At 37.9% G+C, this 27959-nt stretch overlaps 1 protein-coding gene and 1 long non-coding RNA gene across 21 annotated transcripts in view; one reads left to right on the plus strand and one right to left on the minus strand.

Annotated features, from left to right (window-relative positions):
• PLEKHA5 (pleckstrin homology domain containing A5) overlaps positions 1 to 27959 on the minus strand; it is a 262176-nt gene that overhangs the window by 80078 nt on the left and 154139 nt on the right. For all 19 annotated transcript variants that reach the window (XM_059887049.1, XM_024992612.2, XM_059887051.1 and 16 more), the window contains 7 exons: positions 25937 to 26020; positions 24926 to 25046; positions 21962 to 22066; positions 19550 to 19622; positions 12823 to 12923; positions 8519 to 8634; positions 2245 to 2712 (listed from right to left, as the gene is read on the minus strand). In XM_059887049.1, coding sequence (XP_059743032.1) covers positions 2245 to 2712; positions 8519 to 8634; positions 12823 to 12923; positions 19550 to 19622; positions 21962 to 22066; positions 24926 to 25033 — 971 coding nt within the window. In that variant the 5' untranslated portion in view covers positions 25034 to 25046; positions 25937 to 26020. The remainder of the gene's footprint in view (positions 1 to 2244; positions 2713 to 8518; positions 8635 to 12822; positions 12924 to 19549; positions 19623 to 21961; positions 22067 to 24925; positions 25047 to 25936; positions 26021 to 27959) is intronic.
• On the plus strand, positions 211 to 27886 carry LOC132345332 (uncharacterized). 2 transcript variants are annotated; one of them, XR_009494623.1, is made up of 3 exons: positions 211 to 485; positions 22783 to 22928; positions 26789 to 27886. It is a non-coding gene; the product is annotated as an uncharacterized lncRNA (long non-coding RNA). The 2 variants fall into 2 exon arrangements; XR_009494622.1 differs by lacking the exon at positions 211 to 485 and having other exon boundaries at positions 22637 to 22928.

Raw genomic sequence — 27959 nt, forward strand, 5'->3', positions numbered from 1 at the left:
GCTGGGTAGAGAGGCGGCAAATCTTCTGGCTGTGGTTTTTATTACTGTTTCCCTGAAAACGATTACCTTCATAAGTACTTTCAAACATCCTGTCATTTCCTACCCACCCCCGCCCCCGTCAATACCTCTGGCTTTCCCTCTGTGCAATCAAATTTTATTGTTGAGACAGCAACTGTTTCTCACAACTGTCCCTTGGGAAAATTAGGAATGTGAGCAATGAGGGTGGAGGAGGAGAAAACAGAGATGAGCAACGCATCATGGGATGAGACGGGCCGAGCTGCACTCCGGAGAGGAGAGACTGGCTGACAACCGCCCAGACCAGAAGCAACGCATCATGGGATGAGAGGGGCCGAGCTGCACTCTGGAGAGGAGAGGCTGGCTGACAACCATCCAGACCAGAAGGACGTCCCACTACCCCAAAAGTTCATCTTCTTTCAACCAAAACATTACTAACTTAATGCTGTCTGGCTCTCTACTCCTGAAAGGTAAGAGTTATAGTAGGTCTTCAGTTAATTGTGTATGCATTAGTTCATTACAGTACGTTATAAATCGTGCATCACCAGCTTCCCACGTAAAAACACAACACTTTCTCATCCACGGGCACCTGCTTTTCCTCCATGTTCTGGCCTTTACTTCTGGTCTTTTGCAGACCCTCCAAACCTTTTTTTCCCTTTATTTTTTAATTTTCAAAAAAATTGTATTGAAGTACATATTTACACACACATATGTATTCTTTTTCATATTCTTTCCCATTATGGTTTGTCACAGAATATTGAATATAATTCCTTGTGTTATACAGTATGACCTTGTTGTTTATCCTTTTTTTCCTTTAAATGTAAAAGTTCTTTCTGGTTTTCCCTTAGAATCTTTACTTTATCCAGCCTCCTGCTGAATGAATGCTTCTCCTTTCATCCTTACTTTTAAGCATGTCTGATATAATGATGATGACACTCCAAATCTTATTCAAGTCCAGATCTCTCTTTGGAGGTACAGACTGCAGACACCTCAAATCTAACCTATCCAATCACTCATTACCTTCTGTCTTCCCAATCCTTCCCTATGCAGTGAGAGGCACTGGATAATGCCTGACAACTAGACCAAAAAAGCAGAGCACCATTCTTGATTTCCCCCAGCCACTCAAATTAGATTTGAGTGAGACCAGTCTGCAATCAAGCACATCCAAGTACTCAACTAGCCTTGTCAATTACAAGTTCAGTTTTTGAACTTTCTCCAACTCATTCTCCAGATTCTACTGAACCACCATTCTGCAAACATACAACTCCTCTGGCTTCTCTCTCCAGCCTTGCTTCTTGTCCATCATTATAGCAGTTGTGATGATGTGAGCCTAAGCCAGACTCACGGCTTTGGAGCCTCCTCCCAGCACTACACACTCCTGAGCTGTGCATACCTAAACCAAGATAAGCATACCATCCTTCTTATCTGGGCTCCTACTTTACTTCCTCCAGAGAGGTTTCCCTGAAACTTTAGGCTGGGCTGGTTGTCCCTGAAACATCTTCTCTTCTTGCTGTATTTGTCATCGTATGCAGTATCTGTTTAACTTTCTCCTCCACAAGACTAAGAACGGCTGCAAGAAATTGGGACTATATCATTTCAGTATTTTACTTCCTGGTCCCATGATTACCATATAGTAATTATACAATAAGTATACAAAAGAACAAGTGTGTACATGAATGAATAAATGCTTAGATGAATAAATAATAATACTTAGTCATGTGCATCATGAGTTTAAGAAAGCCAAGGAACAAGACTGAGAACCAGAGCACCTAAGCCTTTCCGGTCACCACATTACATGTCTCAGGAGAGCTTCGCATTACATTAAGCTGTAGAAGCTACTAACGGAAAACAGAGCAGGACGGTGGAGAGAGTGAAGACAAGTTGTGTGTGTGTGTGTGTGTGTGTGTGTGTGTGTATAAGGGGGCAAGGCTAGGTCTTGCCCCCTTCCTTGCCTCAAACAAACATGATCTGTACCCACGGCCTACGCCTTCTTTTATGCCGGGCCAGGGAGGATGGTTCCTTGCCATCAGTAAAGTTGGATGAACATTTCTCAGAACACTGAGAGACAGAGAGAAAAAAAAAAAAAAACAACCCCCCCCCCACACACACATCTGATTACCCTGAAGAAAAGATGAGTCATGAAGCTGTAATATCACAATGGAATTTGAATTTAATACATTGACTCTGTATCTCAGAAACCAGTCTCCCACAACACCACAAGACACTTACCCCCTGGTTTCCTCTTCATGACCTCTTCCCTTCTGGATTTTAATCCACTGCTCCAGCTGTTGCATTGAATTCGTTCTCTGTATGACTCGATCAGCCTCTGTGTGTAAGGGCCCCGTATTGGGATGACTTCCGCCTCTAAGATCTGCCAGGCTCACATTGACTGTTTTGTTCTCTGAACTATTCAAATTGACTGGCCTGTAGTGTCCAGTCTGACCTGGGCATGTCGACCCGCTCTCATATTCAGACGACAGAGAATTCAACTTTACACTATTAATTTTTGTTAAAGGTCTATCTTGGCCATCCTTCTGAAATCCATATTTTTCAGCTTCTAATGCCTTTTTTTCTTCATTTCTACTCATTTCCTTGTTTTTCTGGTTATTTTGGACCTCTGGTTTAATTAGCACTCTATGATTGGGAAAGTTATTGATCTCTTTAGCTGGTGCATTTTCAGATGTAATCTTATCCACTCTGAAATCAGAGAAGAAAGGCAGAGTAAATCAGATGAAATAATGCACATGCTATTTTTGGGATTCACTCTGAAAAAAAAAAAAAAAAAACATAAAACTACCTTTGACTTTACAAAAAGCCCTGAAAGGGTTGCAGAGGACACGTCTGCACAAATCCCCAGTGTCATGGCATGAAAATTCAAGTACGACACCAGAATGTATAAATAGAAAGGGGAGAAAACTAACCATAAAATACACAGTGTAGAAAGCACTGGAAAACAAAAAAAGTGGTGAGTGTCCTTACCATTAGAAATCTGAAAAGAAAGCAAATGAGGCTGCCCTTTGACCGTGAAACCACAAAAATCCATGCTTAAAAGACCACAGTAGCTGGTCGTTTGAAATAAACAACATGGTTTCCAGCCAGGAGGGTTAATGCATCATGAGACAAACATGACTCTGGTTTGTGGAAATGGACATTATCTTCTGATGCTATCAAAGACTGAGACCATGTGACCAACTCTCTGTATTCCTGAGGACTTAAGTTTCTGAGCTAGACTACATGTGCTCTCTCTTTTTTTTAATTTGTGGAACTTCTAGTAGTTACACTGTTGTTTTGCTTATTTATTTTTTGGTTGAGCACAGGCTTTCTAGTTGCGGCCAGGTTTGGTGGGGACTGGAGGAGGAGGGAGAGCGTGCAGCTAGTCTCCAGTTGCTGTGTGTAGGTTTTTCTCATTGCAGTGGCTTCTCCTGCTGCGGAGCAGGCTTTGGTGCACGAGCCTAGCTGCCCTGCAGCATGTGGTGGAATCTTCCCGAATCAGGGATCAAACCTGTGTCCCCTGCATCGGCAAGCAGATTCTTAACCACTGGACCACCACGGAAGTCCATAGTTCCACCTCTTACTAGTTGAGTTTCCAGCACGGTACAGAAATTACTGAGCCTCAAACTCCTCTTTAGCAAGTAGGGAAAACTTTAGCACCAAGGATTCGGGACTGCTGTGAGCTCCACACGAGTAAATCTGTGGCTGGCACAGACTTTATCACCACTACCATTCAATCTCATCAAGCAACTGTGGATTAGAATCTGGCATCTCATGTCCACGTCCCTGCAGGAAGAATGTGCTGCTTAGCAGTGTGCGCCTGAGCCAGCAGATGGTTTTACTGCTCACCATGTCAATTGCTCTATCTGGGTCTTTTTGATGAGAATCAGCTTTCCTGAGACCAATCACTTCCAGGATCTGACCAGACCAAGCTAAGTGTCTGTACCTGCACAAAACTGCCAAGATGATACCACACTGGGAGGCTCCTTGAAGAGGGAACTGACTACCCTTGCACATTTCAATATATAATAACAATCCTGCTGGATCCTAACTGTGCTGTTGCTGCCAGTGTCAGTGATAAAAATGCATGTGTTAAAAATGCATAATCTATATATATTCTTGGAGGAGGAAATGGCAACCCACTCCAGTATTCTTGCCTGGAGAATTCTACGGACAGAGGAGCCTGGTGGGCTATAGTCCATGGGGTTGCAAAGAAGTCAGACACAGCTGAAGAGACTTAACAACATACATATTCTGTTCAGCTATACAGAGATGGCTAGTTAGGAATAAAATCAGCGAGAAAAAATAAAAAGAAATGTGACTATTTCCCTCAGAGTACAGTTACAGACCATCCATATATTTAGGTTTAGATAAAATTCATGGCTTCACATTGGAAGCAATATTAGACACTGAGAAATATCAATAACCTCAGATATGCAGATGACACCACCCTTATGGCAGAAAGTGAAGAGGAACTCAAAAGCCTCTTGATGAAAGTGAAAGTGGAGAGTGAAAAAGTTGGCTTAAAGCTCAACATTCAGAAAACGAAGATCACGGCATCCGGTCCCACCACTTCATGGGACCAGATGGGGAAACAGTGGAAACAGTGTCAGACTTCATTTTTCTGGGCTCCAAAATCACTACAGACGGTGACTGCATCCATGAAATTAAAAGACGCTTACTCCTTGGAAGGAAAGTTATGACCAACCTAGATAGCATATTCAAAAGCAGAGACATTACTTTGCCAACAAAGGTTCGTCTAGTCAAGGCTATGGTTTTTCCTGCGGTCATGTATGGATGTGAGAGTTGGGACTGTGAAGAAGGCTGAGCACCGAAGAATTGATGCTTTTGACCTGTGGTGTTGGAGAAGACTCTTGAGAGTCCCTTGGACTGCAAGGAGATCCAACCAGTCCATTCTGAAGGAGATTAGCCCTGGGATTTCTTTGGAAGGAATGATGCTAAAGCTGAAACTCCAGTACTTTGGCCACCTCATGTGAAGAGTTGACTCATTGGAAAAGACTCTGATGCTGGGAGGGATTGGGGGCAGGAGGAGAAGGGGACGACAGAGGATGAGATGGCTGGATGGCATCACTGACTCGATGGACGTGAGTCTCAGTGAACTCCGGGAGATGGTGATGGACAGGGAGGCCTGGCGTGCTGCAATTCATGGGGTCGCAAAGAACTGGATACCACTGAGCGACTGATCTGATCTGATCTGATGGAGCTTCTTCCACTTGAAAGATAGAAGTCAGAGAAGATCTATGCTATAAACACATTTATCCAAGCTAATTTCAGGAGTAGTGAGAATTTTTTAAAACACTAAGTATCAAATATATGAAAAGGTCTTTTTAAAAAGTTACCTCTAATCTACCTAAAGCTCTTAATTTAAATTACAACTGCAATGACTTTTTCCTCAGTTTTTCCAAAGACTTAAGAGATGTAATCAAAAAAGACACATGCTGACTTCTCCCTAAATGGAACCAAAACTTATTCAAAAATGTATATTAAGATAACATAAATAATGTAAAACCTGTGATCTAATTTTAAAAAGTAACATTTAAGTTACTGCAGAAGATACATGCAAATACAGAAAATGATAATAATGGGCTGAGAGACAGAAAATTATTCAGAGAATGTATATTATGCTTAGAATTTTTTAATGCCATCAATGGCCTGCCCATTGGGGAACGATGACATTGAAGTTCATAGGTTAAAATACTTCATAAATGAGCTAGAGATAGAATAAAAGGTGTAATTTCTTTCTTTCTTCCTTTTTTAAAATTAATTTATTTGGCTGCTCTGGGTCTTAGTTGCAGCATGCGGGATCTTTAGTTGTGGCATGTGAGATCTTAGTTCCCCGACCAGGGATCAAACTCCAGCCTCCTGCACTGGGAGCATGGAGTCCTAGCCACTGAACCACTAGTCCTTAGAAGATGTAATTTCTACAGGATGATGGTGACTGACATCAGGTTGGGCACATAGGTGGTATTCAATAATTCCTGGATAATTGGGCAAATTATATCAACACAACTGGCTAACAATTGCTATGGGCAGATAATCAACAAATAGTTGTCCAGAGTCAAGACACAATATTGAATATCATCTTTATCAGCATAAATTAGGAGTAATTATTAGTAACAACAGAATGGTTCCAAATAGGAAAAGGAGTACGTCAAGGCTGTATATTGTCATCCTGCTTATTTAACTTATATGCAGAGTACATCATGAGAAACGCTGGGCTGGAAGAAACACTAGCTGGAATCAAGACTGCCGGGAGAAATATCAATAATCTCAGATATGCAGATGACACCACCCTTATGGCAGAAAGTGAAGAGGAACTCAAAAGCCTCTTGATGAAAGTGAAAGTGGAGAGTGAAAAAGTAGGCTTAAAGCTCAACATTCAGAAAACGAAGATCATGGCATCTGGTCCCATCACTTCATGGGACCAGATGGGGAAACAGTGGAAACAGTGGCTGACTTTATTTTGGGGGGCTCCAAAATCACTGCAGATGGTGATTGCATCCATGAAATTAAAAGACGCTTACTCCTTGGAAGGAAAGTTATGACCAACCTAGACAGCATATTCAAAAGCAGAGACATTACTTTGCCAACAAAGGTTCGTCTAGTCAAGGCTATGGTTTTTCCAGTGGTCATGTATGGATGTGAGAGGTGGACTGTGAAGAAGGCTGAGCGCTCAAGAATTGATGCTTTTGAACTGCGGTGTTGGAGAAGACTCTTGAGAGTCCCTTGGACTGCAAGGAGATCCAATCAGTCTATTCTAAAGGAGATCAGTCCTGTGTGTTCTTTAGAAGGAATGATGCTAAAGCTGAAACTCCAGTACTTTGGCCACCCCGTGTGAAGAGTTGACTCATTGGAAAAGACTCTGATGCTGGGAGGGATTGGGGGCAGGAGGAGAAGGGGACGACAGAGGATGAGATGGCTGGATGGCATCACTGACTCGATGGACTTGAGTCTCAGTGAACTCTGGGAGTTGGTGATGGACAGGGAGGCCTGGCGTGCTGCAAGGCATGGGGTCGCAAAGAGTAGGACACGACTGAGCAACTGAACTGAACTGACTAGTTTTTAGAGTGGAAAATACAAGAAAAGAAAATAGAAGTTGAAATTCTGGGATAAGTGCAATATATGAAACTAAATTTATCTAGAAATCATATATTTTAATGACTATATTGATTTCTGTATTCTAAACAATTCCCTGAAAGTCAGTATTATCTGAAGTTAGTTTTATCCTAAGATTTTCTTTTTTTTTCACCTAACAAATTTTCTGGAGCTCTCTGTCATAATAATCTCATCTTTATGTCCATCCAGGTCATTTTTACACATGGAATTCCAAAAGCAGATTTTCCCATTATTAGCTCTCAATCGAGAAAATGCATTATGTTTGAGGTAGCTATTCTTATAAACAGGTGTCCCAGAGTTCAACCTTGGACCTTCTTTATTTTTTTCTGCATACTATTGCCTAGCTCTAATTATTAGTGATTAGTTAAACTGATCTGAAATAGATAAACATAAATTTACTTATACAGCATCAACTTGAGTCTTTTAATCAACACCTCAAAAGACTTTAATTTCCTGAGAAAATAGTAAAAAGACCAGACATGCAAGTTAGCAATCTTCCTTATATATGTGCTCAACTGTTGTTGACTCAAAAAAAAATTTAACTGTATCATAGATCTTTGTCCAAAATATAGGAATATATTTTCAAAATGCCACAAGCTCATAATTCAGCTAATATTTACATATTTTAGAAGCTGATTTCCTCTCACTAGCTTTTAATATAGTTGAATATTAAAATGATTCATATGTTAAGGCAGGGGGGAAAAAATCACACTTATATCAATTTTAACAGTACCTATTTATATAACCAAAGTAAGTCCTGGAGTTTTAAAAGAAAGAAGATAGAATTCATTAAGAAGTAGATATATTTAGAAATAATCTAGATGCTTGATGAACTATTTTCTGGAGACATTCATCATGAAACAATCAGAAATATCCCGGAAACACCAAAGAAATGAAACATATCAAAAACTTTTATTTCAACTGATTAAACTTGAGAAACATACAACATAATATAAAAACACAGTGAAATTAACTTCATGAATATAAATTCTCCTCTAAGATTCAGAACCTTAAAAAACACTGTTCTGTATACTTTTAAGATAGCAATTAAAAATGTACTTACCGGATATTAAAGGTAATTCTGTAAGAAGAAAGAACATTCAGTTGGAATGTTAGGATTTGGGATTCACCTCAGTACATGGGTAGGTGAGAATGAATAAAGAGGGAAGGTGGGATAAAAATGCAGGTGGTATCTCAAACCAACTAGAGGTGTACTGATTTAATATAGAAGATGAACTTAATCCTTGCTTTCTGGGGAAGAAATGGTTCTGTATCATGACTACTAAAATGACATGTACTATGATAATGATGTATTTGCAAGGCAGGGGATAAAATATAAGTGGAAATCACCACTGCTTTCCCTACAAGCCTTTACCTTTTCACAGGTTCTGTCTGCACCAGGGCAGCATCTAACATGGCTTTCATCCATAACTCCATTTCCTTTCCTGTGTCAGTGCAGAAATAATAGGTCCGCATGTTCGGATGGGCAGCCTGATCGAAAACGACATGATTGTTTTAAATAGAAATATGGCACCTATAAAAGTAAAAGAAAGAAAGAAAGTTCAGTGGCTCCCTACACAGACCATTACTATCAAATTTCAAAGAAAGTGGACTTGTCTTACTGAGTTGGCCAAATGTTGGGTTTCTGATGTATGGAAAAACATGAATGAACTTTTTTGGCCAACCCAATACATATAGATATAGAAATAAGGGACTTCAGAAAAACACTATTCAATATTGAAAAAATATACACATCTTACATTTTTTTCTCCTATCTTTATCATTTTTCATTTTCTTTAAAAAAAAAAAAGTTTAAAGGAAGGGAAGGTAGGAGGAGAAGGAGGTAAGAAAAAAAGCACCTGGCCATCCCTGTTCCATGGACACACCCCAAGCAATTTCTATTTACAGTTCACATCTCTCTGTTCAAGAATGTTTCACAGCAAACAGCAACTAAAGTCACTAATTGCATTTCCCTCCTGTGGCAGCAATTCCTTCAGCCCTTAAAAGTTGCTGCTCTCAAAGCAGTTTGGCTAATCATTATAGACACCTATACACAAACATAAAAGATTCATAAATGACCCCAAATGGCACTGCCCTTTAGGTTTTCTTCTCAAGTATCAGAGTAAAATATAAATGCTCTAGGTTTGAGGAAGAAGCCCTATATCACCAGTAAGTGGTTTAACCTGCCTCCACCCACAGAAGCAGATGGAAAACAATGTCATGGAGGCCCTGCTGAGGGACAGCTCCCCAGTGCAAGGACTGAGCGCTAGGCTCAGCCCTGGGCCAGCAAGGCGAGGACGGACAGCAGCAGTAGCTGCCTGTTGAGCAGAAAACCAAGGCCAGTTAATACAACATTGTAAATCAACTAGACTTTAATAAAAAAATTTTTTTAAAAGAAAACAAAGGCCAAGGTGGGAGAAACATTCTTTTTGCCTCCTAGTTTATTTATTTATTATTTTTATTTTTTTGGCTGTGCTGGGTCTTCATTGCTGCACACTGGCTTTCTCAAGTTGTGGCGAGCAGGGACTTCTCACTGCAACGGCTTTTCTTGTTGCAGAGCATGGGCTCTAGGGTGCACCAGTTTCAGCGGCGCATGGGTTTAGCTGCTTCGTGGCACATGCAATCTTCCTGGACCAGGGATCGAACCCATGTCCCCTGCATTGGCAGGCAGATTCTTAGCCACTGTACCACCAGTTAAGTCCTGAACCATTCTTAATTTCCACTTAAAAATGCCTGAGACAGACTTCCCTGGTGGTACAATAGATTAGAATTTGCCTGACAATCCCTGGTCTAGCAAGATTCCACATACCTGGGGGCCATCAAGCCCATGCAGCACAACTGCTCTAGAGCCCACACTCTGCAACAAGAGAAGCCATCACAAAGAGAAGCCCACGCACCAGAACTAGAAGTAAACCCTGCTTGCTGCAAATAGAGAAAGCCCACATAGAAACCAAGATCCAGTGCAGTCAAAAATAAGTAAGTAAATAAAATAAATTTTAAAAAGCCTGTGACAACTCCCCAGTAGACACTGAAAGACAAGGATAAATAAACACAAGTTATTTCAGCACAGAATGAGGCAAAAGAGTTAGTCTAAACAGATGCAAGGAGAAGACCTGGAGCAACAGACTTTACTCTGAGATCCTGACTGTCTGCTTTATCTACAGCGTCAAATTAGCTTCTTGGAAACCTTTTTCAGAATCAAGATGTAAATAAATTGAATCAATACACTGAGAAAATCAACTTACAGAACCAACAAATACCATTTGACTGTGGAAGGGATATAAAATTGTATATGGAAACCATGAGAAAGAATCAGCTCAAAAAAAAAAAAAACACAAAACAAAAAAAGAATCAGCTCAAGTGCTATATACTGTTAAAGTGATTAAAACCACCAGAGTCTCTAGACTAGACTAAGGGGTGTTTTGGAGAGATGGATAAAGACCCACTGCCCATATCTGTGATGAGTGGAAGGAATGCTGGGCTGGCACTCAGAAGTTCCAGCTGTGGCCAGGGCTCAAGACACTAACAAACCACACCCAAGCTTGCAATCTGTCAAATGGGAATATGATGGCAAAGTTCCCGATTTAGCTTTTAAGTTCCACAGTATTGTTCAGCAATTGTCTCTACTTCCTACTTACCACTGTGAAAACAGCAGGATCAACGCCAACAGACTTAGTAGTAAACATGGCTCATAAATTCAGAGAAAACAACATCGTGGAGGAGAGAATTTGAAAACAGAAATCATCATTCTTGTTACAGATAAAATACAATCAAAATTAAACTAAATAATTACAGAGACAATATACTCATACACGGTCACTTTTATTGCTATTTAACATCATATTTATTGATATTAAAAAAAAATCTATATATATATAGAGTCAAAGACCTGAGCAAAATATCCTGTCTACTACAAATTCAATAAACATTTGCTAAGTTGATGAGCAAACAAAAGAATTTAAACCAGTGCCCCAGTAACTAACTGTCAGTATCAGAGAGTTTGGCATTGTACTTTAACAAGTTATTATTTTGACTTATTGGTATTAAATGTTGTTGTAACATACGGAAATGGGTAGCTTATGCCTTCATAACCAGTGGTCTTTGTTCGGATATAACCTTATGGTTGAAGCCACCCACAACCCTCCCACCACTCTGCCTTTCCCAGTCTTTTCTCTGTAATTATAAATGCAACATGTTAACTGGCCAAAATTGTAGCTCAGCTGCAGTCCTGACTATTCTTTAAAAGTGGACAGGAATTACAGAGTGACTCAATTTTATAATGGTACACACATTTTCATTGTTAAATAACAGCATACGTTACCTTTATATTCTTCTTTTTCTTAAAATGAAATTTTTACATTAAACCCCTCAAGAGTTCTAAATTTAAAACTGACTTAAAAAAATAGGTGACTTCCGAAATTTATGTCAGCCATCATCATAAAGCAAAGAATGCAGCATAGTTTTTGAGAACAATAGCAACAAAATAACCAACTTAGCATTAAACTACTCCAATACTTTGGCCACCTCATGCAAAAAGTTGACTCACTGGAAAAGACTCTGATGCTGGGAGGGACTGGGGGCAAGAGGAGAAGGGGACGACAGAGGATGAGATGGCTGGATGGCATCACCAACTCGATGGACATGAGTTTGGGTGAACTCCGGGAGTTGGTGATGGACAGGGAGGCCTGGCATGCTGCGATTCATGGGGTCACAAAGAGTTGGGCATGACTGAGTGACTGAACTGAACTGAACTAGCATTAAAGCGGCTTCTTATTTGAAGGTGTTCTACTAGCACATCATAGATGGGTGAGTATTATTAGTTAAGGGAAGCGAGCTCCGGTCTGCTTAGATTTAATAATAGATTTAATGTTTCCTCTTCAATAGGCTCTCAAAACTATCTGATATTCATGATGTACTTAGATCTAAGAGCACCTTTGCAAATCTTCTCTAAAATCATGAGTGCACATGTATGAGGTTAAAAAACACATTATCCCCAAGTTTATTATGAAAAAATTCAAATATACAGTAACTTTTAAAGAACAATACAATGATCACCAGGATAGTACAGTTATATCTATCAATTATTAGCATTTTAACATATTTGCTATATCTAGCACAGTGGTCCCTGACCTTTTTGGCACCAGGGACCAGTTTCATGGAAGACAATTATTCCATGAACCCAGGGAGGGATGGTTTCAGGATGATTCTCATAAGGAGCCCGCAACCTAGATCCCTTGCATGTGCAGTTCACAGAAGGGTTCAAGCTCCTATGAGAATCTAATGGCTCTGCTGATCTGACTGGAGCTGGAGCTCAGGCAGTAATATAAGCAATAGGGAGGGGCTGTAAATAAGGTGAAGCTTCACTTGCTTGCCTGCCTCTCACCGTGGGGCTGGGTGGCCTGGTTCCTAACATGTCTGTGGCCCGGGGGTTGGGGACCCCTGATCTAGAACCACTTGAAAGGAGGCACGAAAGACACCTGGCCCTTTAATACTTCAGCATGTACTTCTTACTAATTAAAGGGACACTCTTCTCCTCGACCCTAAGACCGCTATTATATTTCAAATATTAAAAATGACTGTAACTAAAATGTCTTTTTGTGATAATCCACAGTCAATATCCATTTCTTAACCAATGCAACATTCAAATTCAGAAAAAAAAAAGTATGACTATGTCCTTACCTTAAAAGCATATTTGCGGTTAATGTGATCCTCTGAGGTAAGCAGAGCTATCTGAAAACTGGGCAACAGTATGCTTCCCAGAATACCCTCTTCTTTCTCATCTGAGAGGTAATTGAACATCTGATTAGAATTTCCAGTGTTCTCATGAAGCAGAATAAATTTTCTCAAAACTTATTTTGACAAAACCAAAAGACTTTCATATATAAATTTGTATAATTCATTCATGTATTATATTGTAAGGTTTTAAGGGAAAACATTAAATAATGGAGTATATATATACTGCTTTACTTTCAACAAAATTCCCTGTCTTAAGCAAATCAGAACTTGGCCCACGTCAGAACAAGGTCAATTAGACATAAAAATGGCAAACCTTTGGCATATAGACTGCATTCTACAAAGTCCTCTGGCATGTGATTCACTGAAACTACATAAGCGTGTAAATGGTGACACTGAAAATTTACAAAATGAATCCACCCATGTTTCCCATAGGATTTAAACAGGCAACCATTTTAAAGCCCAGATAGGCATGGCTCTCTCATCACAACCTTCAGACTTTGTTCCATGTCTTATCAATGAAGCCTTTCTTGACTGCTTTATTTTGAAGTGCTTCCATCCTGATCTGTCCCAGAACCTTCTCTTCTCTTTCTGGAGCTCTACCACAATGACCCTTAACATGTGCCCCAATACCTCTGAAACCCTGTATGTTTTATTTTTTACTTATCATCTTCCTCTCCCCGACTAGAATGTAAACTCCACAAAGACACTTAGAACAATAGTAGATGCTCAAACATTTTTGAATACATGAATATATACACATAAAAATATCTTTTAAACTATACTTGAAATATTATATGCTTCTTAAACATGTATCCTTGAAGGGTTGTTTTTACCAGTCACTATGATACACAATAAAGTTAAGAGAATAAATCACAGACCTACAAGGCAAGCACATAAAATATACCTAGGAAAATGTCAAAACATTCATTCTCGAACAGTATAGATTCACATTATTAACTTGCTGCTTGGGGGCAGAGATGTCTATGAAACTTGAAATATATAGTACATTGTTAGAGACCCGTAAGACAGGTTAATAAAGCTATGCATTAGGCTGGTGAACTCAGCAATGAGAAAAATCATAAATTAGAAATAAATCTTTTTATTATGCTTGCCATGTTTTTATTATTATTATTATAAACTTAACAAGGGATTTCACTTATTTTCCCCTCATTTCTAGAATATATGTTGAAACTTCCAAAAGAAAAAAGTCACATTAGAGGTTAATTTCTGTAACTCTTCTCATAACACTGGAACAAAATTTTGCTTTTATTATATTCATTAGTTCTCTAATATAAGACAGAATGAACAAAAGTGTAGATTTATTCTGAAAGGGAAAAAGGGGGGGGCAGAAAGCAGACAACAATTATAAAGAATGACAACTTAAAAGAATGAGTCACATTCTAATTTTAAATCCAATTTTATGTTTATATAAAACATATAATCAGAAACAGGTCATGAAATCATCTTTATTAAAAAAATCATTTTTTATCAAATAATACATTTTTCTATGTTGTATAACTGGAAAATTGACTTTCCTAAAGTTATTTCAGAATATGCAGAGGTAATAAGCATAGAGTGACTTCACCAATTATCATGGACTGTTTCCCAGTTGGATTCTAAGTAGCGGTAAGATCTTGCCAAGCTACCGGATGCTGGGTATCTCAGTGTCATCTATCATAAAACTGAAGAAAACAGGACTTGCCACAAAGGAACATGCTGTGAGGGTTAAATGAGTTAACAGACATAATGACTGCAATGAGGCACTCAGCCCATGCTACAAGTTCAGTAACAACTGCCATTATTATTATATAAAACTGAAGGCATATAAAATCTTCATCAAATGACTATCCAAAGTCATATGCTACATTACTTATATGTTCTTGAAAGTGAAAGTGTTAGTCTCCCAGCTGTGTCTGACTCTTTGCAGACCCAAGGACTACAGCGCACCAGGCTCCACTGTCCATGGTATTCTCCAGGTACGGATACTGAAGTGGGCAGCTGTTCCCTTCTCCAGGGGATCTTCTCCACCCAGAGACTGAACCCAGGTCTCTTGCAGTGCAGGCAGATTTTTCTACCATCTGAGCCACCAGGGAAGCCCTAAATGTTCTTAATCAAGGCATTTTTTTTAGTTCTCTACCTAGGTAACTGTCTTAGTTTCAATCACACAGAGGGCCTTGTACTCTGGTCAAGCCAAGGGAAGGTACTTGATGTTTGTAGAAAGAATGAACTCCTTGTCGGGGACTGGGGGTCAGCCAGGTGTTTCCCAGACTGCAGGGAAGCCTAACTCCTCCTTCTGCCCTGTCCTACTTCCCTTCCTCCCCAGCCCCAGGTCCTGATACCAAGACCACTCCCTAGTAAGCCTCTTGCACACTGATCTCCATCTCAAGGCTTGCTTCCTCAGGAACACAACCTGGGACAGGAGCCATAAGAATCCCAACACCTTAGTGGATTCAAAGGACATTTTAGACCCACCGTTTCTTCTGCTTCAAAGAAGTTTGAGAACAACATAAGACATACATACAATTACAGTTTCGTGTTTAATACAGGAGTTTAAATTTACTAGAATGACAAACAAATGTCTTTTATGCCTTGATCTACTTTTTAGCCTTTCCTCTTGCTAGGTTTTCAGGTACCTTTACTCCTTAAGCTCTGTGTGTTATTTTACAAATATGCCATGCTCACTCATGCTGTGTATGTACTAAGCAAGTCATTTGTCTCTAGATCAACCTTTCCTGACCCCTTCCTTGTACAGGCCTGGTCAACAGTCATCAACACAACTGAATACTACAACATTCTTTCTCAGACTCCTTCAGCTAATCTGTGAGCTCCATAAGGAGAGGAGTCTATATTGTTAATTTCTGCATCTTACCACCTATTAAGATGTTTGGTGCATCAAAAGAGCTCACTGCTGGCTACCACCCTACTCTGAAGCCACCATCATTTCTACACAATGTTTCCTTCCTTCTACTTTATAACCTGTTTCCTAACAGCAGCTTGGGGCTTCCCTGATGGCTCAGTTGGTAAAGAATCTGCCTGCAATGAAGGAGACCCTGGTTCAATTCCTCGGTCAGCAAGATCCCCCAGAGAAGGGATAAATTACCCACTCCAGTATCCTTTGGCTTCTTTTGTGGCTCAGCTGGTAAAGAATCTGCCTGAAATGCAGGAGACCTGGGTTTGATCCCTGGGTTGGGAAGATCACCTTGAGAAGGGAAACGGCTATCCACTCTACTATTCTGGCCTGGAAAATTCCATGGACTGTATAGTTCATGGGACTGCAAAGAGTCGGACACAACTAAGAGACTTTCACTTTCTCTTCAACAGCAGCTTGAGTGAGCTTTTCGAAAATGTAAATTAAAGCACATTCCTCTTGTGACTAAAAATATACTGTCGCTTCCTTGTGGCATTTTGGGCAGAATCTAAACTCCAATAGCATCCTACATGGATCCTACATCCACTTCTTCCATCTATCTCTTTCCCTAGTGCTAACCCTAGAGCTTGGGTTACTGCTTTCTTCCTGCTCCTTCAATATGCCCAACACTTTTCTACCACAAGGCCTTTGAACTACTGTCCCTCCTGTCTGGGATACTCTGCTTCACTCTGGCTCCTCCTTGTCACTGGTATCTTGGTACCTAAACCGTCTGCTCAGAGTACTGATCCAAACAGGCTCCTGCCCCGTGACCTTCTTTTGTATCATGACCTTCTTCTCCTAAAAGCACTTAACCGTGGTCTTGTTTATTTATCTGAGTGGATCCACTGTCTCCCTGACCTCTGGAGATTGCAAGCTTTATGGAAGCTTTCTTTCACTGCTATTTTAATAATACCTGGAATGAACCAGGTCTTGCTCAATAAATATTTGCTGAGTGAATTATATCCCATGTTAAGTTTCATCAATAGACTGACTACAGAACAGAGCAATTTCCGTGCTTTATCACAGTGTTCACAAAATGCCCGGTGTTTTGTAAAGAACAGTGAGAACCTGGGCTTCCATCTGGTATTGGATGCTATTCTATTGTAAAAAAAAAAAAAAAGGCAGCAAAGCGCTCTTATTCTCTCACTGTATTATTTTCCATATCTGTAAAACACAGACTGATCTGTTAAAAATTTCTGACAGCACACTCTCAATGTTAGAGTATTAGATGCTTGGACAGATAGAGAAGAAATGAATGGGGCTGCTATATTCAATGCACGAGGGAAGACGAGATTAGGAATTTTCTAGCGGTGTAATGGTTAGGACTCTGTGCTTTCACTGCTGCGGGCCCGGAGTTTGATCCCTGGTCAGGGAACTAAGACCCTACAAGCCCCATGGTGTGGCCAAGAAAAAAAAGAGAAGATTAGATTTGGGTGGGGCAGAAACTTGTGGTTAGGACAAGTGCCTGGGTGCAAATCCTGGCTCCTGAGACTTGCTAGGGGAGACCTCAGGTCAGCTACTGGACCTTGCTGCCCTTAGTTTCCTCCTGTGTGACTGTGCAGAATAAGATCTGCCACCTTATCAGGTGGCTGTGTTGGGCAGATCCCCTAGAGCAGGGAACGGCTGTGCACTCCAGTATTCTTGCCTGGAGAATTCCACAGACAGAGGAGCCTTGAGGGCTACTGTCCACGGGGTCACAAAGAGTTGCACACAACTGAGTGACTAACACTTTCACGTTCAGCTGGCTGTGAGGAAGAGATGCAGTAGGTCATAATGTTATGTGCTTAGCAAATGGTTAACAGTCTAAAAATTGCAAGTTATTAGGATCTTTTCACTAAAATCTGAGTTTTCATTCAAAATCTAACATTTCCTGTTGATAAAGTAGCAAAAGTGTAGTATCATATGCTTCTTTCCAACCATCTGAAGAACAAGAGGTGAGTGAAGTGATATTTCTTTCTTTTCTATATTTTCTTCTTTTTCATATTCCTCCTGTCTAGGGAAACTGCACTATAATTAATAGATGTATTGAATGTAACACACATATGTTTAAAAATAATATGGAATCTCATACTCAAAATGGCTTTGGAATTCACCTTTATTTTTTTCAAATTACATTAAAAGTTATTTTAATAAAAGTGATGAGTAGCAAGGATACTTCCATAAGCAATAATAATATCAAATGGCAAAGAATTTAGTGTTCTTTCTGTTGCAAATTAACATTAAGAAATTTTTTATGTGAGAAGCAGCATTTTCTTGTTCTTAAAGTTCTAAATTTAGTCTATAAAACATACTGAAAAAAAGAAAGAAAAGTACAAATTATAAGCTTGGGAATAATGTATGAGTTACAAACACTGACTTTCTGAAAGACTGGGAAAACCTTTAAAGAAAATTTTAAGTCTTGCACTTAACTAAAGATAATACCACAATTGCAGCCCAACCAATATCTCTACGCCAAACATGAAATTTTATAGGTTTGGTTAATTCTGACTCAGCAGTATTTCTCAACCTCGGTATTCAGTGAGGGGAAAAAAAAGATGAATACAATTCTAGTAATTTCAAATTTTGAAGGTCAATTTGCATATGTTGCTTTGATAGGTGACCACAGAATTCTGTCCCACCTTTTTTGGGGGGACAATCACAAAGTAAATTTAAAAACTGCTAATAGGCTCTAAAATCCTACTGTATTTTGTGGTATGTAAATTGGTAACTATATACTGACTGATTCCAACCAGATTCTAAAGTACGGAAGAAGGGCTGACTGTCCAGATTCATGATTTTACACTGTAGCTGAAGCAGATTTCTAGGGCCACACGGCATATGCATCCCTTGCACTGTTTGACACCAACTCTGGGGACACTAACGTAGCCACATGGCACCTGAACAGAGACTTCTCTGGACTCTGACTCTGCGTTAATCAACAACTTATTAAAGCCTACAAAAACATTAAATGAGAGAGAGATATAAATGAAGACTGCTTTTAATGATACCTTTATTTCTTCTCCATCAACATTAATAGCCTAATCTGTAGGCTATTAATCCCTTTTGCAACTTTCTCATTTCAAGCGGGTTGCCATTGTTCAAAAGAAAAGTGTGTGTGTGTGAGAGAAAGAGAGAGAGAGAGACAGAGACAGAGAGGGGGTACTGGAAGGGATCATAATAAATAAATTCTTTGCTATTTTTCTTATTTGCTAATACATCATAGTAGTCTCTAATGCTCTAAAATCATTTGCTGGGGAGAATGGGGTGTCTAGTGGACCAATGGCTAGATGTGACAAAATTGACATATAAAAAGAATCCCATCAAATTAATGTTTTCTTATCTATTAGGCACTGAATTCAAGGATAACATTATAGAGTGAATACTCACATGCTCTTCATATAAACAAATCAGGTTAGCAGAAACAGATTACAAAAACCAGACCAAAACTAAGACCATTCAGTTTGAAGCACTATATTGCCTTCTGTCCCACCTTATTTACTTCAAACTACATACGTCAATTGGAGAAAGGAATGACAACCCACTCCAGTATTCTTGCCTGGAGAATCCCAAGGACTCTCACCAGAGAAGTCTGGTGTGCTACAGTCCATGGGGTCACAAAGAGTTGGACATGACTGAGTGACTAACACACACATATCACACATATCAAGAGTTTCTTGATATCAGTTTGTTGATAATAAAATAGTAAAAAGATTTCTAATTTTTTTCTTCGAAAGAGTATCTGATGCTTCACATATATTCTATAGTTTGTGGTAGTAAACTCACCTCTATAATAAAAGAGGCAAAGATCAGAAAGCACGAACCAGCGTTTCTTCCATAGCTTCATGCCAGTGCTGTCCTGCATGAAACCAGCATGATAAAGGATTATTTCTTTTTCATTTCAGAAAGTGAAAACTCATTTCTGGTGCATTTGTTTAAAATAAGCTCTTAAAACAAGGTGTGTTTGATATATGCTGCATAGAAATCTAACTAAAAAAAAAAAAAAAAAAAAGAAATCTAACTAAAACCCTAATCAAAATTTGGAGGTAGTTTTCCAGGGATTTATAACATGGTAACATATTTCTAAGTACACTGGTCTTTGAAGAATAATACTGTCATGTAAAAAGGAATTCTGCTGAAGCAGTTTGATCTGGTTTCGTATTTGCAAGCGATGTGAACACGTCTGAGCATGAGAATAAGGTGACTGTGCAGTAGGGTGTGCATTCTGGTAAGCCAGATTTAATAAATATGTTAATCTTCAACATGAAGAAAAGTGTGTGATTTGAAATTATTCCAAAGGTAATGTGATTTAAAATGATTATGAATAAAGGAACCTTAGCATACAAACACATTTAATAAACATTTTTTTCTTCTTACATATCCAGCCTGGGTTTTGCTTATCCTGCAGAAGAGAGTACCCACTTGGCAGCTTTTTCTAAGTAATTTGGGTAATAAAAATACCAAGCTCAAACAAAACTACAATTTAAATAAAAATTACCTTCCCACATGCAATAAACCAAAACCATAGGAGAAAATGAAACACAGACACACACAAACACAGACATAAACAGGTAAAAAGATGCCAGTTTGTATGTGTGTTGATTAATATTTCTCAATTTATTTCTAGTTGTGACCATCACATAAGGATGGTTTCAGAACTGAAGAAATTATATGGGTAAAAATCTCTTAAGTAAGATTTCATCCTTAAAATTTACAGTTACACTTAAGGAAAGCATTCCCCCCCCCCCCAAATATACATTTTCAATTTCTTCATTAATTATTTCTTTAGTATAGATAATTTCAAAGTTTAGATTTTTAAGCAGTTCTACAAATATTCTCTATAAGCTACACACCTATTACAGAATAAATACTCAGGAGTAGAGAAACTTGTTGGTAGAGCTTTGGCAATACTAAATTAACCAAGGGATCAAGAACTAAGAACGGCAATCATTTTAAGTAAGGAGTCCCATATCCTCTATAAAGCTCAATATCACATTTAGCTATTTGAACAGAATTTGGACTCATTAGAAAGTCTAGTTAAAATTCTTTCAGCTTGGATAAGTTTAAATGTCAGACGGTTAAAATACAGTTAAGTGATCTTTAAATAAAAATTAAAAGTTGGTATCCAAGTTACACACACAATCAATGCAGTCAGAAATTGGCAAAATTAATTTGCTTGAATGGGGATTCTCTGGATTTTAAGTGGGTCTACTTCCAATACGTTAGATTAGTTGCCATCCAATTGTCAGGTGGAACGTCTAATGCATGTTTCATAACGACCTCATCGTGAATTTTAATGAATATAATTATTAGGTCATCTGAAAGCAATTAGCATTATTTGACAGAGTAAATTAGCACTATTAATGAACTAATATTTAACTAACATCATCTGCATACATGTAGAATCAGAAAGACAGAACACAGGCAGATAAAGGTCCCGAGTGCAGTTATCTCAGTTATCTGGAGGTCATTTGAAATCCAGATGCAAACCGGGAAGTGAAAAAGAAAACAGCCTCTCAGCAATCAAAACAGATGCCACCAAGTTTAATGTACACACATCCTTACCAGTTACAAAACTAACAAGGTTCCAAAAAAGCTTAGTTACCAGGTTTTCCAGATAATGGAACAATGTAAACCCCTACTTATCAGGGTATAAGAGTGACCTATGCCCGGGCAAACAGATAAACAAGAAAAGAAACAAAAAAAAGCAGACACTTGAAAGAGTAGTTTCGAGGGCATGGAAACAAAAATCTGCAAAACTCAGGAAAATCTCGAATTATCATCAAATTTCTCTATAAATCAAAGCAGAGAAGTACATAATTGTACCTTTTTATAAGAATAGAAAATGAACAACAACTCTGTATTTTTTTCCACTGAAAAAATATTTTTGCCTAGAAGATCTTAGCATGTTATTTTTAACATTTTCATACAACATACATTTAATTTCAAATTTAGAAATACCTCTCTCTCACACACACACACACACACACACACACAAAATACCTCTGTTCCAGGTAACACCCATTACTTTTTCTTTTTTCACTGTTTCTCTAACACTCTTCATGGTAATAAAAAGGGAAGAACCTGGATGATTAACTATACAGTTTCTTCTCTACTTTATATAATTGTCTTAGGACCTTCAGCTGAAAAGGTTTCTTTATATTCTCTTCTTTTTTCACATCAAACGGGAAAAAATACCTGTTTATAAAGCCAACCTCGTCTGACCACAGGTGCATTAGGATTCCTTTTAATTGAGTTTGATCTCTTCCCAAAATTATGAACTTTTTTTGAGGCCCGTGAAGTCTAAAAAAAAAAAGCCCAACAGAAAATATGGTATTAATGCCTAGATATTGAGTTTACTTTTTATCTTCATAATTTTAACCTTTTAAAATCTCTTCTCCAGATTTCTTTGAAACTTTCAGGATTTAATCTTTTCAGATGAATTATTGCAATTCTGCTTTTGTGTCTTAGTTGTTTCAAGTATAAGAATTCTGCACAAAGGCTTTTCCTCTTCAAGGATATTACAAAAGGATCATGTATTTCTCTCCTTTAAAATTTTCAGGAACAATTTTTAAAAAGGCACAGTGTATGGCAGTATTTTGCCCTACCTGCTAAATAAAATGAATCTTCAGTAAAAATTATATTAACGCATTTTAAAGAATAAACCAAATGACAGAACTTTTTGACTCATATCTGCAGTTAACAGTGTTGTCCCAATTAAAGTCAACAGTGTCAAGTTACAAGAGCAGATCTCACAGATAAAATATAAACAAACATATCACATCAAATCAAAACAAGACTGGAAGGAACTGCTTAATGTCATGTAGTGTTTTCTTCTTTAAGGACAACTCTGAACTTGAATGATGCCAGCCAGATGGTGTTTACCATATTCTTAAAACTACAAATAATCTTTTAAAATATTGCTATGTTTAACCCAAACAATTTATCTTGGTCGGAACAATAGCGGTGACCAACAAACATAAAGACAAAAGAAGCTGAATTTCAATTCCTCTGTGAAGGTAAGTTGGAGAAGGAAATGGCAGCCCACTCCAGTGTTCTTGCTTGGAGAATCCCAGGGACAGAGGAGCCTGGTGGGCGGCCATCTATGGGGTCGCAGAGAGTCAGACACAACTGAAGCGACTTAGCAGCAGCAGCAACAAGGAAGGTAAGTAGTATCAATTTATCTCTTATTTTTCAACTTACTAGAATCTTTGGAAAGCTAGCACATTTCATTAAAACCTCCTTTGTAAAAGTTATATTAGTACATAATAGAGTTTTAAGGTCCAATATCAACCATGGCATTTTTTTTTCTGGATAAATTTTAATTTCCTCTTGAACAAATAACGCATAAAAACACAGTATAGACCTCAAATGGTACAAAAAGATGTAGAAGGACCAGTCTACTTCTCACCTCTAGACACCAGCATTCAAACAACCCAAACACAACTCTAGGCAACTAATGTCACTGTGTACATATGTGTATCTACTCATGTAAATGACTGTTCACAGTTACAGAATCTCTGTCTTTCCCCCTCAAATAACTGCCTATATAACACCTACTCCTCAGTATTCTTCTTTAATTGTCATATAAGTTATCAATATTACGCACGCATGATAGTTTTCTGTGACTGAATTTCTCATTCTCTCTTTTGACTTCTGGGATTTGTCATATTTAGACAGCACATCTGCATTCTGAGTTGGCTGTTTTGTTTTTGTTTTTTTAAAAAACTTCCATTATTTTCTGTACTGCTTTTATGGTTTTGTTTTTTACCATTTCAAACACCTGCTCCATCTGGAAAATTTTGGGTGTAAAGTGTGAGGCACAGATTCAACTTTCTTTCCAGACAGTGACTTAGTGGCTCTCTACCCACCAGTCATTTTTCTAGATTTTAATTAAAATGCACCATGATGCTCACTTATCCTTTATGTCATATACAAAATAGAAATAATTTATATTATTTGAAAATCTATACTTATTTTAATATTCTACAATATTTCATTAAAAAAACCTTAACAAGTATTTCTTTACAGTAACCATAATTTACTATTACAACTGTTTTACTATTATAAAATACATAATTATTTTCTAAATAAATAAAGACAATTCTTTTATCATCTTTTGATTCTCTTGCTATCCTTAATTTAGGCACCAAGCAGTAACTTTAAGGCAACTATTTATTCAGATTTAGCAGATTTTCTAAGAGTTTGAAGACATTTTTACATTAAAATTCTATATCAAAACATTAACATTATGGTACAAGAAGCAATAACTATAAATTATTATAGCCACACAAGTCTGAGATCATAGATTAAACAGTATTTTTGTTTCTGATTACAAAGAAAAACCATCCACTTCTGTATCCCTATGGCTATAATACTTTTCACATAATGGATTCTAAATATTTCAGTCATCAAACAACTGACATAGGGTTTTGAAACCTTTTAGCAGTAATGGATACAATTAACAAAATAGTATAATATTATAGAATAAAATAGAATATATATATATATATCATTCTGTGTGTGTGTGTTAGTGGCTTAGTTGTGTCGAACTCTTTGCAACCCCATAGACCGTAGCCCACCAGGCCCCTCTGTCCATGGGATTCTCCAGGCAAGAACACTGGAGTGGACTGCCATTTCCTTCTCCAAAATGATCTATAGAAAGAAAGTGAAGTCTCTCAGTTGTGTCCGACTCGTTGCGACCCCATGGACTATAGCCTACCTACCAGGCTCCTTCATCCATGGAATTTTCCAGGCAAGAGTACTGGAGTGGGTTGCCATTTCCTTCTCCAATATATCATTCCAGGCATACTTAATAACAGGATTTCTAGGTCATTGAATTAATCGTCACCTTTAAAACTTAAGTAGATTCAATAAACTGCCACTGTCTCACACAAACATCTATTATATTTGTAAAACAATTCAAAATCAGAACTCTATAATATTTAAAAACTATAACTCATTAAATTATTAAAATATAATCTTAGTTCTTTATATTCTAAGGCCTTGCTTCTTATGCCAATTACCTCAAATGCAATTAGATTCATGTAATAGCAAAAATGAAATGATTATTCTATAATTCTAAGTTCATTAAGAGTAATAATAATGGATACTACCAACTATGTCGGTTATCAATAATTAAGAGTAAGCAAAATAACTTACCCTCCCTACAGGGCTCATTGGATGCACCGCATAGTCTGAAGTCATGTTATAGTTCGAAGCTTCATTTATCATACTTATAGGTCGTTCCTTTTTTTCTTCAGATGTCATGGTTGCAACAGTCCTGAAAATATAACATGTCAAGAGTGGCAGAACGTGCTACTTCTGTAAACCACTTTATAATGACATTTTCCTGGAGCTAATAATGCTGGTGTCTGTCTGACTTTTCCGAACAGCTGGGTATTAGTTCGAGCTTAATAAGCACTATAGTTCCAGCTTAATATTTATAACTACTTGAAATATAACTAAGCACAACTTAAGTTAATATCATGTTTATTTTAATAAGCTTTCATACAGTTATGTTACTTGGTCATCTAACTGGAACGTTTTAATTACAAGATTTGCTATTATAATACTGAAGGCCATAAAAATGATAGGGAATTCCCAGGTGGTCACGTGGTTAGGACTCCTCACTTTCACTGCCGAGAGCACGGGTTCGTTCCTTGGTTGAGGAACCGAGATCCCATAAGACAGGCAGTGCAGCAGCCCTCTCCCAACCCCCTAAAAGAAAATAATAACAATGGTACCAACAACTAATTTTTGAAGAACAGATTTATAAACTATTTTCAAATAAATTTCACTTGATGCTTATAAAAATCCTGAGAAATGGTAATTCCCAGTATCTCTATTTAAGGATGAGAAACCTAAGTTCAAATTAGTCTAATAATTTGACCAAGTTTAGTTCCCCCTGACCTTGCATCCAGGGATCTTGAGTTTATTCTCTGTGTTTGAGCTATTGTAAAAATAGCTTTTGAAATTACATTCCTCATGAAAAAAATTTTAAGCCATGTTTCTAAACCACACATGGTAAATAGATGGTATTCTGTTACTACCCTTGACTGCAAATGTCCAGATAAAAAAACTGTTCAATTGTACTGTATTAAATACGGATAACAGCAATTGGAATGCTGACCCCATTTTGAATAGAGGCGTTCCATGAAACGCTTTACTTACTGTTCATTCACTACAAAAATACAATTGTCCTGGGATGGCTGTCCTGTGACTGGATGTTTACAGGTCACTTTCCTTTCATTATGGCTGGAAGAAAAGAGAATAAGAGAAAATGAATGTACTACTACCACAAACTTTACAAAATACCAGGTAGCGAAATAGCCAATTTCTTCATTGCAACAATAAAGTTAGTGAGTAAAGGTGATGCAATTCAAAGCCCCAGGTACTGACACTCCTACATAGCCCTTTCTACTATCTACTGTATGTACATGTGTGTGTAAATGCTAACTTAGTTTTACAATACAGCTAGACTCACCAGTTCCCAACCCACCCCTATCCAGAGTAGGACCTCAACCTGTTCTTCTATTTTCATAAACAAAAGGAAGCTGATCTGGCTCCACAATCATTGCATTTTACATGATAGGTGGGCCATGAATAGAAAGTAAGTATGAGTATCCACCTACATCCATTATTTTGTATCCCAGTCTACGCACATTATAGAGACCCACTATCAAATTCAAATATGGAAAGATCAATCTAACAGCACTACAAGATGGGCATCAGAATATTAAAACGTAGAGTGTAGCACTGGAAGAGCAATAATTTATGGGATTGTCGTTTCACAAAAAAATCTTTACATAAATAATGTAAAGGGACTGATTTTTATATCTGAAGAAAGTATGCTATAGAAACATGTAAGAGGAGAAATGGAAGGAGTAAACAAAATTGTTTAATGAATGTACAAACAGCACAAAGAAAAATCTACCTTTTATGCTTACTGAAAAAAAAACTGCTTTAAGAGTGGCTATTTTTTGGAGAAAAGGATCTTTGTCTAAGAACTGCTATTCTTCCTAGGTCAAGTGATAAGATTATGCCTACTACTGTCTTCGGAGATCAGTCCTGGGTGTTCATTGGAAGGACTGGTATTGAAGCTGAAACTCCAATACTTTGGCTACCTGATGTGCAGAGCTGACTCATTTGAAAAGACCCTGATGCTGGGAAAGATTGAGGGCAGGAGAAGGGGACGACAGAGGATGAGATGGTTGGATGGCATCACCGACTCAATGGACATGGGTTTTGGTGGACTCCGGGAGTTGGTGATGGACAGCAAGGCCTGGCATGCTGCGGTTCATGGGGTTGCAAAGAGTTGGACGTGACTGAACTGAACTGTCTTCTGGATATGAAAGGAGAAAAATCCCAATCTATTTATCTAAGCCCAAAATAACAGATGCCTAAAATAATATGCAATATGCAATGATACCTAAAAAATATACATCATTTGTAAACAAATATTTTTTTCTCCACTGACTAACATACCACAAAGAAAACTGTAAGGAAGATCAATCACTGACGTGCTAGACCTTAGAAAACAACTTTAATTATGGAGAAAACAGTCAAGATGTTGTACTGAATACTGCTTTGTTAATTTTAAAAGATTATTGTATGTGATCTGTATTAACACATTTAATAGGTGGTAAGAGGCGGTGGGTTTAGATATTTATTTGTGGTGATACTTTCACTACATAAAAAGCATGCAAATGACTTTCTTATCAGTTAATTTAAGAAAGTGCAACAATGGAAACCTAAAGTCTCATAATGGGATATCAGCTTATACAATAAGCAATAAACTCATGACAGAATAACTAAGAACAAACAGCCTCTGGAGGTGAAGTGGAAAATGCTGAAGTACCTAAATGTGATGAATACCATGAATATGTCAAGGTACATAAATTCTGATGTTCTAACAGAATAAAATGCTGTGGGGAAGGGAGTAAACCTATGATAGAGATTAGACACCTTAATAATGAAAAAAGGAGGACAGCATCTTTTTTTAAGTCTCTTCTTGAGAAGGGGCATTAAAAAGCTAGACTTGGTTCAGTGGAAGGTAGAAGAGAAATACACAAATTCTTTTTATAAAAACCAATATTGCAAAAATAAAACAAATACTCCCTATTGTATTGCATTATTTTCCAGTACTATGCCATCTTGCCTAGAGGGAATACAGCAGACTCTAACCCTAATATTC

Source organism: Bos taurus, chromosome 5, assembly GCF_002263795.3.
Source record: "Bos taurus isolate L1 Dominette 01449 registration number 42190680 breed Hereford chromosome 5, ARS-UCD2.0, whole genome shotgun sequence".
Taxonomy (NCBI): Eukaryota; Metazoa; Chordata; class Mammalia; order Artiodactyla; family Bovidae; genus Bos; species Bos taurus.